The 13,918-nt window shown below is 35.1% G+C and overlaps 5 protein-coding genes across 5 annotated transcripts; 3 read left to right on the top strand and 2 right to left on the bottom strand.

Moving 5' to 3' along the window:
• The first annotated feature begins 203 nt into the window (after positions 1-203).
• EV154DRAFT_607479 (uncharacterized protein) lies at positions 204-1,639 on the top strand. The gene is made up of 5 exons (XM_051607613.1): positions 204-336; positions 412-555; positions 623-738; positions 806-971; positions 1,046-1,639. The coding sequence occupies exons 1-5, from the start codon at positions 306-308 to the stop codon at positions 1,297-1,299; spliced, it is 711 nt and encodes a 236-aa protein (XP_051451332.1). The 5' UTR covers positions 204-305; the 3' UTR covers positions 1,300-1,639.
• Positions 1,640-2,703: 1,064 nt separating this feature from the next.
• Positions 2,704-4,293, top strand: EV154DRAFT_556520 (uncharacterized protein; the record flags this gene model as incomplete). Its single annotated transcript, XM_051605357.1, has 4 exons — positions 2,704-2,784; positions 2,854-2,882; positions 2,963-3,306; positions 3,413-4,293. The coding sequence occupies 4 exons, from the start codon at positions 2,704-2,706 to the stop codon at positions 4,291-4,293; spliced, it is 1,335 nt and encodes a 444-aa protein (XP_051451331.1).
• A 941-nt stretch (positions 4,294-5,234) lies between these two features.
• Positions 5,235-7,165, bottom strand: EV154DRAFT_529430 (peptidase M24, structural domain-containing protein). The gene is made up of 5 exons (XM_051603671.1): positions 6,855-7,165; positions 6,089-6,780; positions 5,846-6,014; positions 5,738-5,780; positions 5,235-5,681 (listed from the first exon to the last, which is right to left on the bottom strand). The coding sequence occupies exons 1-5, from the start codon at positions 7,060-7,062 to the stop codon at positions 5,369-5,371; spliced, it is 1,425 nt and encodes a 474-aa protein (XP_051451330.1). The 5' UTR covers positions 7,063-7,165; the 3' UTR covers positions 5,235-5,368.
• A 1,203-nt stretch (positions 7,166-8,368) lies between these two features.
• Positions 8,369-10,124, bottom strand: EV154DRAFT_473961 (uncharacterized protein). The gene is made up of 4 exons (XM_051597946.1): positions 9,875-10,124; positions 8,965-9,822; positions 8,606-8,898; positions 8,369-8,530 (listed from the first exon to the last, which is right to left on the bottom strand). The coding sequence occupies exons 1-4, from the start codon at positions 9,935-9,937 to the stop codon at positions 8,431-8,433; spliced, it is 1,314 nt and encodes a 437-aa protein (XP_051451329.1). The 5' UTR covers positions 9,938-10,124; the 3' UTR covers positions 8,369-8,430.
• A 1,301-nt stretch (positions 10,125-11,425) lies between these two features.
• EV154DRAFT_529424 (kinase-like domain-containing protein) lies at positions 11,426-13,227 on the top strand. Its single transcript, XM_051603670.1, has 3 exons — positions 11,426-11,917; positions 11,996-12,160; positions 12,222-13,227. The coding sequence occupies exons 1-3, from the start codon at positions 11,458-11,460 to the stop codon at positions 13,079-13,081; spliced, it is 1,485 nt and encodes a 494-aa protein (XP_051451328.1). The 5' UTR covers positions 11,426-11,457; the 3' UTR covers positions 13,082-13,227.
• Positions 13,228-13,918: the final 691 nt, after the last annotated feature.

Here is a 13,918-nt window from a genome sequence, read left to right as displayed (position 1 = left end):
AAGGAGACCCAAAGTTTCACCAGTTTCGTCATTTTTTTTTTCAAGATAAAAAATATATTAAGCGTTTTAGAAAATTCAGGGACCACAATGATATTTTTTTTTTTGTGTGATCGTTAAAAAGGCAATTCTATGATGTAATCCGCATTAAAATGAGGATAAAAATAAACAAAAAAAGGAAAGGATTCTTTTTTAAATCGATTTCTCTCTTTTTCTCGTTCTTCAAACCACTTTTTTTTTTTTTGTTCTATTTTCTTCTTTCTACACACAAAAAAAAAAAAAAAACTTATCTAATAAATATATATATAATGAACGCTACAGCAGTAAATCGCAATCAAGGTAAAATTCATCTTTTTTTTTGTTCGGTTGTAATTGTTCCAGAAAGTAAATACTTACAGAAATTTAAAATAATAGCCCAGGAAACCAATCCTTTCGAACAAAGCTTTTCATCAGCCTCACCAAAGCATGATTATGATCACTCAAAGATAACCCAAGATGGCATGATCGATGTCTGGGTATCCGATACGTCTTCTTACTCGTATAATTCCGTCAATAATGGTACGTTGAAAATAATTAAAATTTACTATATCGGGGACCTCACTAAACCGCACTGCTCAAACAATAGATGCTTTTTCTGTATCGGATCACGATGATAACAGTGATGATACTTTTCTGATAAACACTACTACTGCTACTGCAGCATCAGCAGCATCAGCGACAGCAGCAGCAGCAGCAGCGCATGTAAGTCCTTTTTTTTTTATTATTATTATTAAAAAGATCACGCAATTAATAAAAAAGTCATTTATAGTTTGAATTCGAGCAGCAACGACCCAAGCGACACACAAATGAAGTCTATCAGCAAACACACTTTGTAAATAATAGTAAACAAAAGACACCCAAGAAGAGAACACGCACGGTCAAACTACCCGAGGATGAGGAAAAGCGAAAGAACTTTTTAGAACGCAACCGACTGGGTAAGAAAGGGGGTGGGGGTGGGAGATGACATTTATATAAGATACTAAACAATAATTTATTTATTTTTTTTTAGCTGCGCTAAAGTGTCGCCAGAGAAAGAAGCAGTGGCTTTCGAATCTTCAAACACGTGTGGAGTACTTGGCCAATGACAATGATCAGCTTCAGATGGAGTCAGAGGCGTTGCGTAAACAAATCATGGAGTTAAAAAGTCTATTGGTGAACCATAAAGAGTGTCCACAATACAATGCCCAATTAATGAAGAATTCAACACAACAACAGCATCAGCATCAACCTGTCTATCACCATGATTTTTCCACCATGAACTAAAAAAAAAGATTTTTTTTTTTGTTTTACATATTAACATTGCCTTTCGTTTTTTATTATTTTATTAATTATGCATTTACTCAAACAAACAAATATATATATGAAATCTCTTTCTTTTACACCCCTCAACACCCCCCTTTTTTTTTGTATAAACCTCAACATCTATTAATAACCATGCCTCTCTCTTTCTTTTTCTTAAAAATAAATGTAAAAAAATAAAAATAAAAACCATTTTCTGCTCTACTCTCTTACCCTGTAAAATAAAAAAGCTCTGCTAATAAGAAACTCTACTCTATAAAAAGGGCCTGTCTACTCTACAAAAAAAAAACAATTTTCTGCTTCAACAAGAAATTCTACTCTACTCTATAAAAAAAAAAACCAATTTTTTGCTCTACAAAAGAAAGAAAGAAAAAAAAATTATTTTTAATATTAGAAGCAATAAAATGTGGCGATTGAGATGCATGGACTTTTGGGGGGGAAGAGAGGGTCCAATGTTGAATGGATTTCTCGGAAAACGCCAAGAAGATATAATATTTTATAAAGAACTGCCTTTGGGTTCTTGCGTAATTTTCATTGAGAGAAGGGAAAGATTGTTCTGCATAATGGGGGGGGGGACAATAAGGGGAAATAACGCGAAAAAGGGTTTTGTTTGAATGGTTGCGCGTGAGAGAGGGGGGGGGGGACAGACTAGGTTTTTAATGGACATCATTTCATAATGAACTAAAAAAAAAAAAAGATCATACTTGACTCTATTACCATATTAATAGAAAATATATATTACGCTTTTTCATGCTGTGTGACATTTTTACTTTTTTTTGATGGGTTCTTTCATCCCCCCCCCCACAACAACAAAAGTGAAACAACCTAAAAATCCCCTTCTCCATTATTATTCATCATTTGGGGGGTGAAGGGAAGGGTCTCCATTTTAGTACAACATTCTCCTATAAATCTCTCTCTCTCTCTCTCTATTTCTTTTTCTTGGCTGCTAAAAAAAAAAAAGGGTAATGACGGTGGCAAAACGCGCGCTTACACACATTCACACATACACACACGCGCATGGATTTTCTAGATTGAAATGCAAACTTGTCAAAACATGGTTTTACCGGAGAAAAAAAAAATAAAAGGCGACATTGCATTGGTTATGAGGTTAATATACTCTTTTTTGGGGGGTGGGGGAGGTGTAACTAGACAAGAAGATGGGTGTAATTATGGGCAGAAAAAGGATGTACCTGAGAAATAAGGGGGGGGGGAGAGGTGAGTTTATCTATGCTGCAATGCAAGGGGCCTGTTTCTAATGGAAATCAAAGAAACCATCAAGTATATAAAGGACTTTTTTTTTTCAAGCTTTTTTTCTTTTCAGTTTATTTCATTTCTCTCTCTTTTTTTTTTACTTTTATTTTTCTATCAATGCTTCAATCGCAAATCATTAATGTTTTACCTCGTCGTCTTTTAGCTGGATTATGGTCTTCACACGAGACTCGTATTTCGGTAAATTTAATCATGACTTACACTAAAAGGTTGTCATAGTTTCTAACGGAGATCAACTTTTTTATTTAGCTTTCTCATCTTCGACCTAGCAACCAAAGGTAACACAAGCATAATTGACATTTATAAGACAATATGAATTGTTTGTTTATTTATTTATTTATTATTATTATTATTATAGTCAGCAGCCTGCAGCTACCTCAGCTCAATTTCTTTCAACTGAATTGCCAATCCGATACACACATATTTTGAGATTATTATCCACCTTATCTCATGACTCACTCGGATCACCCATCATTCGGAATGTATCTCATAGCTATCTTCGTGATATCTGTACACTTTTACATCCTTCCTTGATGGCTACCTCACCCAAAGCATTTTCTTCCGTCTTGACTCGTTTACGTCAAAGTCAAGCTACTAACCTTATTCGTCTTCGATATGCACTTTTATCTTCACCCACATCTTCTTCTGCTACTTTAATGGAGAATATCAATACCATTGGTTATGGTATTCATCTTTTACTTGGTAAATATATATGATAATAATTCTCCTTAAAATAAGGGCTTACCCCCTACCAAAAAAAAAAAAAAAATGTCTTGGCATTCTTAAGTATACTAAATAATGTGTGTAGATCAACATCTTTCTTGGAACAACACCAGTAATTATGCTCAAAAGGTCTGTACAGAAGAAATTGCACATGGAGCAGTAGATGATGCTAAACGAGCGTTTTCAAATGCATTTGGAACGGATACCCTCATTCCAGATATCGATATTAAAAAGTGTGATCAACGCAACAACAAAAAAGAGGAGGAATTTGTTTATATTCCCAGCATGTTGCATCGTGTACTGTATGAATCATCACTCTTGTCATTAAAAGCACAACATGTGCATAATGAGGATATCAAACGCACATCCACCTGGTTTCAAAAGACCTTTAGAAATACAACTCGCCCCTTATCTTTACGCATCTTTGGAGGACCGACCAGTATTGGATTTCGTCTGGATTCTCCCGCTCCACTCTGTGAAGAAGACTTGTTACCTGGTATTCCTCGTGACCCGATGGGTATTCCTACCTGTGGATCTGTGCTTTCTCATACAGGTGCTACCACAGTGGATGCTACGGACTATTCAGGTGTAGAATGGGAGTCCCTGAGTGGATGGCGATCGGCCAAGACATTAGCTAGTCATTGGGGTGGTAACTTGGATGCAGTGACAGTGGATGGACTTGGTTCAACTGTTTATTTGGCTTTAGACCGTGATCCATCTTTATTAGAACGTTATCCTTCCAGAGCCACCTTGGCTTCCTCCTCTCATAGTTTACTTCGTCATCATCGACGTACATCTGCTGTCACTGCATCCAATGACTCTAGTACACTTTCTATTCAAGCTGCAGCCACTCAATTAGACGCCTTTTTGTATGCTATATCCGATTCTCAGCAATCTACATTCAATCCTACTCCTCTTTATCATCATCATTCTGTTTCTCTCAGTGCTGCTGTTGGACACGCTTAATTTTTTTTTTTTTTTTTAATTATTTTACCCTTCTTTTCTCTCCTGTATGGTATAACTTTTTTTTTTTTTCCTTCTCATCTATTTTCTTATTTATCTCTCTCTCTCTCTCTCTCTTTCTTAGCATTCAACATACACAGTCCTTTTTTTTATTATTATTTATTATTTTATTATGAATAACACACACACAATAATATCACCGGCAACCTTCTGCATATATATAACCTCATTTACAACATTTCTTGTACATATTTTTTTTCTTCTTTTTCTTTTTTTTTTTTTTTTTACCCTTACACATCTATAAATAAATCTCTCTCTCTCTCTTTCTCTCTTATTCCAAAATAACTTCATGTCCGTTTCATGACCGGCATAATAAACTTTTCTTAAAGCATATCTGCCTGTCATTTACATCAAATGACTTTTTTGTATGCAATAATTTTTTGTTGATTTATTGGTGAAACAAAAAAGCTCCTCCTCCCCCCCCCCCCAAAAAAAAAAGAGAAAAGCTTATTTGCAATGGATCCGGAATTTTTTTTTTTTTTATATATACCTTCTTTATTAGAAAAAATGTAGACACAAGTCTTGGCATTTTTACAGCCAAACAAAAAAAAAAGATATGTTGGGGGGACAAGAATGTAGGGCTAAAAAAGAGAAAAAAAAAAAAACTGGTATTCTATATGACAAATCATAAAAGAACTACTTCTTTGTTTGTTTATTCTCTGTGGGGGGCCAGGTAAAAAAAAAAAAAGAAAAGAAATTCGGAGACGCCCTTCCTCAAAAATATGCCAACATTACACAATAAAAAAAGATCGACGTGATCATCTAGAAGAGGGGGAGTTTTTTCCTCAGTGGACGGAGTTTTAGGTAACTCATTCTTTCCTAGATAACTCATTTATTGTCCTTCACCTGCTCCATCATTCATTATTCATGTACTGCTGGGTAAATAGGGGACGAAAAAAAATAAAATCTTTTTATATATGTACAACAGTTGGTATATTTTTTTTTAATAACTAAGTGAGGGTTTTAAATAGGGTAATGCAAGTATATATGCTATTAAAAATAATTTTTTCTAAAAATGCTAGAGAGGGGCTGTAGTTTTGTTCATGAGAGCTTCAATTTCATGTATTTGTTTAGGTACTTTTGTTAGATTTTCATATCCATCCTCTGTAATGACGACTGTATCTTCAATTCGAACTCCACCCACCATACGGTATCGATCCAGCATAGCCAAGTCAAAATATTGTTCGTACCCGGGATACTGGATCCAAATGTCCAACATTTCTTCATTAAAATACAGTCCAGGCTCTACCGTCAATACCATGTTTTTCTCCAACGGTCGATTACATAGAAATTCAAACGTGTCTTCTTCTTCGTCTGACTTTACATTGCGTCTATTAGCATGTTAGCTTCTTATTCAATTTACTACATTATTTATGTCTTTTTTTACCCTCCCACATCATGAATATCGAGTCCAACGGAATGACCCAGACCTATAAATAAGTTTTTTTTTTTAGTCTTGTGATTTCTATCTATATATATATCTAAAAACTTTTACCGTGATAATAAAAGGCACTAGGTACACCCATTTGAATCAATTCTTCTAATTGATCTCCGTGGCGGCATTTGAGGATACCTATATGTACAAGTTCAATTGTCAAGACCTTCATGGCCAATTCCTGCATATCGGACCATAGCACACCCGGTCTTAACTTTGAAAGCACCGCCTTTTTTTAAGTAAAAAGATAAGTGAGCCATTTTATTAAATATCATTATCAGACTCTCTCTTTTTTTTTTTTACCTCTTGCATTTGGAGGACAATGTTATAGATGACCCTTGATTCTTGTGAAAAGGTGCCATGAACAGGAAATGTGCGAGTGATATCACTGGCATAACATAATTTCTCACCCCCCGCATCGACAAGAACCAATGTATGCGTGTTACTGGGTATGATCTGATTGTTCTTTGTATAATGTAAGGTAGCAGCACGAGGACCCGAAGCGACGATGGGTAGATAAGCTTGTTTATAAATCTGTTGTAATGCACATGTCCATCGAAACAAGGCTGCTAAATGAGTCTCTGTCATACCCAATTGAAATTGTTGAATTAAAGCAATATGTGCCTGAGAGGAAGCATAAGTCACTTGTCGCATAATGTCAATTTCCCAAGAGAACTTGATCAATCGTGCTTCGTTCATGGCTGGTAATAAGAATTCGGTATGAACAAGACCTACAAGCATGGGCGCTCGTCGGGTGAGTTCGGTTGCTTGCGTGGTATCGAGTACATGGGTGACTTGGGGTGAAAGCATTGAGAGTAAATGAGGAAGATCTGACTCGTTGACGATTTCATCCACATCGTATTTCTCTAAAAGATCTCTGGTATTGTCATTAGGTCCTTTCCAAAAGATGTCATTTTCGGGTATATGGGGTGTAATCAAGTACACTCGTTCCTTTTGTAAATGAATTATCACATGAAATCCTGGTTCATCCACACCTTTTTTTTTTTTTTTTTAATGGTTAAGATCCCTTTTTTTTTTCAATTGAAATGGGATTTTCTCTTGTTTTTACCTGTTAAATAGAAAAAATTGCTCTCTTGTCGAAATTCCATATCCACATCTGTGTTGTCTCGCGTGCTTTCACTTTTACCTTTTACATAAATGACTGAAGACGATTGTTTGCATTCGAGTAATTGCTTGACTTTTAAACAATGTTGTTTGGTTGGAATGGCTGGTTTATTTATAAAGTGTCTTTTAATGTTGAGTGGATGAGGAGTCATAATGGTCGAATAAAAGTGAAAAAAAAGGAGGAAGAGGAAAAAACGAATTATTCCTAAATATCCCCCCGCCCCCCTTATTTTTTTATATATGTCTGCTGATGGAACACAAAAAAAAAAAAAAAAAACCCTACCCCATCATTAGGCAACGGTCTTGTAACAGTTTTTATACAAAAAAAAAACCGGCAATGAACCAAAAATGGTTTGAACCCATTATTTCCAATAAGGCTTTTTTTTTTAGGCATCTTAAAAAAGAAAGCTTTCAAACTCTAAAAAAAAAGATTGCAGAATAAAAAGACTCACACTGAAATACACACATGATCTCACTTTTTTTTTTTTTGGGATACGCCACAAGAATGCCTTAGAAACATGTTAAATCATCTATTGTTAACCTTATTCTCGATCTATTTTTTTTTTAGGAATAAAGTTACCACAATAGGCATAGTGCACATGACAGTCGGGCCTGTGTTACCATCGACTCTATACGGGCAAAAAAAAAAAAAAATGACGATTTTTTTTATTGTCGTACCAAATAAGTGCCTGCTGTGTATTCCTTTAACCAATCCAATCCCATTTCTGCTCAATTTGTTTGTATTTTGTAAAATGACTCTTTGGGTTTCATGACAAAGAAAAAAAAAAAAAAAACTTGTCATTTCTTATCCAATGACGATCCTCTATTATCACCAGTGATCCAAAACGTGATTTTTTTTTATATACATCTTGTTTACGCGCTCACTTTCATATTACAGAACGAATGGAGCTCGTCAAATTTAGACTTTTTTATTATTATGTTTATAAAAAGCAGTAACATGACAACCCGTTGTTTGGGGAAAGAGAATCAAGTATGACACTACCCAAACGTCAAAACAAATTAAAAAAAAAGCTTCTCCCCACCGTGTTTAATTTATAAAAAGGGGAGGCTATATGTAATAATCAAATGTAAATAAATGATAAAAATGTGTCATTGTTATTTAGTATCTTATCACCACACTCCCTCTAATTTTCATCATCTTCATAAAAAAAAGAAAATACAGGTCCACCCCCTGTATCTACTCCCGTATATTAAAAATCACACTTCATATTGCTTAAGTATACGACACACTTGCATTAAATTAAAAAAAACACCTTTTTTTCTTTTTAATATAGTCTTCCCCTGTCCCCCCCCCCCCCCGCAAGAAACAATGACCTTTTTTTTTACTAACTATTGTTTTTTGCATGATTGTATCCTGCTGATGATTAAAAAAAGAGCTGATTTCAATATAAACATTCTGAATTTAAGTTGTTGTAAATAGAGAAGAATGACTCTTTTATGATGCTAATATTACAAAATCATTTTTATTATTGCAGCCCCTCCCACCTAAATATAGATTTCTAAAAGTAGTTCCACAACTCTTGGAATTCTTGAGCATACGAATGAACCACAGAAGGAATATTGGTAACAATAATATTTTCGCGATTCTTGAAACGAGCACTATAAAAAATAAAACAGTTGTTTTTTTAGTTCCCCTTAAAGTATTCTTTTTTTTTCTTTCTTTCTTTCTTTTACCCAGCAGACCAGTTAAAACTACCGGTAATGACAGTCTTATTATCAATGACAGCAAACTTATTATGCATAAATTGATCGCTATTGTCCTTCTTGAAAGGAATACCGTATTGTTCATTCAATCGAATCACATCAGCTCCTTTACGTGTATCCATTTGATCATTATCCGTAATAATCTTGACATCTACACCACGATTAAAAGCATCAATCAAAACATCCGCTGTATCATTATCGGTCAAAGAGAACACACAAACGTACAAGGTAGATTTAGCAGATGCTAATGCAGCATGGAAAACCTAATTTTTAATTATATAAAATGTCAATCACTTCGTTATACTATTTGATATTTCCCCCCCACTTACACTGTAACTATCCTCAGAAGGGAAAAAGACGGGCATACAAAATGTTTGTTCACAAGGTAATCTTTCCAGCATTTTAGGTCTAAACTCAGTAATACGCACACGATGACGAGGAGGTTGTCTGCGATAATTATTATTGTTGTTGTTATAATTGTCATTGTTCTGTGCTTGGTTGTTATCATACGTGTTACTGCTGTGACTGTAAGTAAAGTTGGTAGTGATGGTGGTCTTCTTCTTCTTTTGCTTACGACGAACTACTTCAAACCCACCAGCCCCACCAATCTCACGCGACTTGATGGCGACTCTTTCAATCACTTCCTCATACTCACTCTCAGATGAAGAAGAACCATTACCCTTTTCCTCCTCCTCATCTTCTTCTTCTTCACCACTACCTGCACTTTGACCGTAATGTTCTTCCTCTAATTGACGAAGTCTTTCATGCTCAGCATGCTCAGGGGCATAGATATCCGAATTATTTTGTTCGTGATACTTTTTCTTTTCTTCCCAGAGATCATGACGGGTATTTTCCTTTTCCTGTGCAGAGAACCAAGAGAGCTTACCCTCTTCATTATCCGAGTCCGAATCCGAATCTTGTTCTTGTTGTCTTTGGTGCTGTTCCAAAAAGGGTTTAACGCCTAATGTAACACCAATAAAACTAGAGACTTGACATTTTAAAACAGACAAGACTTGTTTGTCACTGTCGCTCTCCATTGCTTTGGAAGCGTGCAAGAACATATTGTCAAGTAATTGAACTGCTTTATCCACTTGAGGTTCTTGTCCACGTAATAAACCGTTCAGATGGATAGACATCTTGTCCAATAACGTGTTGCTGGAGACAAGTGTATCTACAGATCTCATAGACTAAACTTTGGATTTTAAATAAATGACCAACACATAAGAGTAATAGTAGTACCTGTTTCAAGAGTTGAGAAATACTCAAAGGTTTTTCATTATCCCAAGGAAGATCTTCGGCCATTTTTTTTATTAAAAAGAAAGTAAAATGGTTGGGGTAAAGGAAAAAAAAAAAAACTTTTTTTTTATAGGCAGCGTAAAAACGGAAACGTATCCGTTCAAGTGTAATACAACAGTTGAAACCTTATTTCAGACCGTGACTGTAAATAGATGTAGTTGGATTACACAAGAAAACGTTGAGTGAATGTAAAACTATACTGTTAAAAGAAAAAAGGGAGGGAAACTTTTCCTTGAATCCCAAACAGTGACGGAACTGTCAAAAGAAGTGTATCTAAGCCCACATACTAAGCTGCAAGGGGCTGGGTGGGGAGAGAGAGAGAGAGATAGGCGCACTCACAGATGATTGCTTGGCATTTTAACTTTATTATATAAAAAAAAAAACATGTCAAGTAACGTTGGGATTACACAAGGAGTTCCATAAAACAAATAAAAGCCGCATTTTTTTTTTCCCTCCTCTTTACCGGTTTAGGCATTTTCCGAAACTCTCTCTCTGTCTTTTCAGCCACTCCTTTTTACAAAAGACGCCTTTAAAAAAGGTCTTTCTCTTTTCTCTCTTTCTTCTTCTTCTTCTTGGGGATCACAAGTGATTTAACGCGTCTTTTATTAACCCTTAAATCTCGGACATTCTTGAAAGAGCATTACTTACCTAACAAGAAAGATGGTATTTCCCACAAGGATAAAATTGATCTCATTATTACCTGTGGGGAAATGACCTTTTTTTTCATTGGAATCTGATTTGGACAAGTACAGTTGTGTATCACTGACTTTTTTTTTTCCCCTTTTTCAAAAAAAAAAAAAAAAAAAAAAAAAAAAAAATAGATTTCACCGTGCGTGGGAGAGAATGGCGACTATCTTTTTTTTTTTTTTTTTGAAAATCATTCAGACCTTTTTTTTGTCAGTATCGAATGAAATTTCTTTAAGGAGTTCTGGTACCACCCTTGCGTTGCACTAAGAGAAAAAATCAATCCATTTTTATTTTTTAAAAAAAAAGTCCCACTGTGTATTTATGCTTACATCACTCAGAGATTTTTTTTTTCTTTTTATATATAAAAAAGAGTGATACCACAATTAAAATGAATATGAGTTTACTTTACAGCATAAATGATAAAACTCAGCTCATCTCATTCCTCCGCAGCATCTATTATTATTAAAAAAAAAAAGAAAAGTTATGAAAGCCCGGGTGATAAAAAAAAAAAATGGTTGTGTACACGACTTTGCCAAGTATTGCTTTTTTAGGCTGCTTCTCCGAGATTTTCATAACAAAAGAAAAATGTTACAGAATATGAGCACATTAGGTATTGCGCCACGGTTTTCTCTTAAAAGGTGTGCCTCAAAACGTGGCGTGTATATTAAACATTCCCTTTTTTTTTTTTTTGAAAGTAAGCAAAAAAAAAAAAAGATGGCCGGAATAACAACCGTGGCTTGGCAAAAAAAAAAGTGATGAAATATGTTTTTTTTATGAGTATTTTTTTTTTTTTTTTTACCAGTTTCTTTCTTCTTTTTTTGTTTATCATTCCTTCCGATATGGCCTATGCTAATTTTGTAACTGTGCCCATTTCAAAGGAAGAGGACAATGAAACATTTACGGTCAATGCCAGATATCGCATTATTCGTAAAGTAGGCGCAGGTTCTTACGGTACAGTCTGTTCCGCCTTTGATGTACAGCATCAACAATATTGTGCCATCAAAAAAGTCTATCGCGTCTTTGACAAAAGATTACTTACCAAACGATGTCTCAGAGAAATTAAATTACTGCGTCTCTTTAATAATCATCCACGCATCATTCAATTATTCGACATGGATATGATTCATGGTGCCACAGAAATCTATTTAATCTTTGGTTGTATGGACGCAAGTTTACACGACGTCATTCATTCAAAACAACCTCTCGATACAGTACACTGCCAATGGTTTCTCTTTCAGTTACTTTCAGGTCTAAAGTACATTCACGAAGCTAATGTCATTCACCGCGACTTAAAACCTGGTATTATTATTATTATATAAAAAAAAAAAAGACAGAAAATATGTTAAGCGTATTAACTCCGCTCCTTCATAATGTTAGCAAATATTCTAGTCAATAAAGATTGCGATCTTCGTATTTGTGATTTTGGTATGGCCAGAGTGTTTGATCAAACAGACAGTGCTTGCTATCTTACAGAATATGTCACTACCAGGTGGTATCGTGCACCCGAGGTCATGATTAGCAGTCAAAATTACAGCACTGCAAGTAAGTCACTCATTATTGTAGAGCCCCATTTTCACTTAGTTGAAACTAACAAAAATAAAAGTTGACGTCTGGTCTGTGGGGTGCATTTTCGCCGAAATTCTGGAAAGAAGGGTTCTTTTTCAGGGTAAAGATCATATAGATCAATTACATAAAATATTGGGAGTCCTGGGTTTACCCAAAGATATTTCATTTTGGGATCCATCCGAATCTGTTCTTGCCCATATTCAAAACCTATGTACCACAGATGGATTACCTCCTCCCACTGATCCTGTGGATTTCAATGCTCTTTTTCCTTCCTGTCCAACCGAAGGTATTCTCCTCTTAAAATCTCTACTTGAATTAGATCCCATGAAAAGACCTCATGTAGCTGAAGCATTGAAAAGTCCATTCATTCAATCCTTCTCAGATCCTCTTGAGGAATCTCTCGTACCTCCTTCACGTTTACCCAACCAATACGACTTTGAAAGAATCAATAATGACACTGATTTAAAAAATGCAGTGATAGATGAGATTGAATCTTTTAAACACCACCAATCGATCACAACAGAACCCTCCTACTCCTACTCCTCAGCCACCACAACAACAACAACGCCAAGACGGTATAATACAACAGCCGCAGATACCCAATCTTATTGTACAACACCTACTCAAAAACTAAATCAATTACCGTCTGCTACCATGAGTCTATTAGAAGAACATCGAAAACCATCCCATCATCATTTCAATCGGACGCCACTGTACACACAGGATGCTTTGGTCGGTGAACCAGAAGAATTGGGTGAGGATGAAAATTATAGGTATCTCTGTGATCTCATGAATTCAACACCTGGTGTGCCAATGGATTCAAATCGTACTTTTTGTGAACCTACACACGGATATATACGAAATACCTTGGAACGCGCTTTAACTGGAACTTGGTAAATTTTTTTAAAAAAAAAAAAAAAAAAAAAAAAAATGGCATGTATCGAATTTCTCCTTTTTATCCATCTGTATCATATCATCATTTAGACAAAAACAAATCCCCCCCCCCTTTAATAAATCATGTCATACTCTTTTTAAAAAAAAAAAAATGGAATTTTTCACGATATTTTCTGTTCAATGACATGTGTAAAAAGAAAAATCACGAGCAAATATTTAAAGTTAGATCTAAAATATGAGGCAATTATACAAGGAAAGGTAGCATTATTGAACTTCAATGGTTATCTAAAAATAAAAAAAAGAGTTGAAAAGTCTCTTTTTTTTCCCGCCCCTTGTGTTACTGATTTATTATAACTAAAACTCTGTCATTTTTATTCTGTTATCTTCAATCTGTATTGTGGAAAGTTTAACATGAACATTTTAGATAAATACATGTATATATAACTAACAGGTCATCTGCAAGATGATATGACATTTGCATCCTTTTTTTTAAAGAAAAATAAATAAATACATAGTGTCATCAAACAGCTTTTTATGAGATTCTCTTTATTGTTTTATTATTACACGTGAGCTTATGCATCCCTCCCCCAACTGATAACAAACGTTTATTTATAAACGTCAAAAATAAAAGGGGGCAATCCGTGACAGACCGATCCAATGGCGCAGGTGGTGCAGCAAAATCATGACGTAATAATTTTTATATTAGGGGGTGCGTGGCGCCTCAGAGCTTAGTTCAAATACGTCATGTGCGTGGTGGGGGAGACGATTATGTAATTTTACACTCAGGTCTTTCTTGGGCTTCCAGGGCGACAGCCAAAAGTGTACGTAGTCATGACGTAA

Source organism: Mucor mucedo, assembly GCF_025094135.1.
Source record: "Mucor mucedo strain NRRL 3635 chromosome Unknown EV154scaffold_192, whole genome shotgun sequence".
NCBI lineage: Eukaryota > Fungi > Mucoromycota > Mucoromycetes > Mucorales > Mucoraceae > Mucor > Mucor mucedo.
The sequence above is the reverse complement of the archived record's forward strand: the minus strand, read 5'-3'. Positions and strand labels throughout refer to the sequence as shown.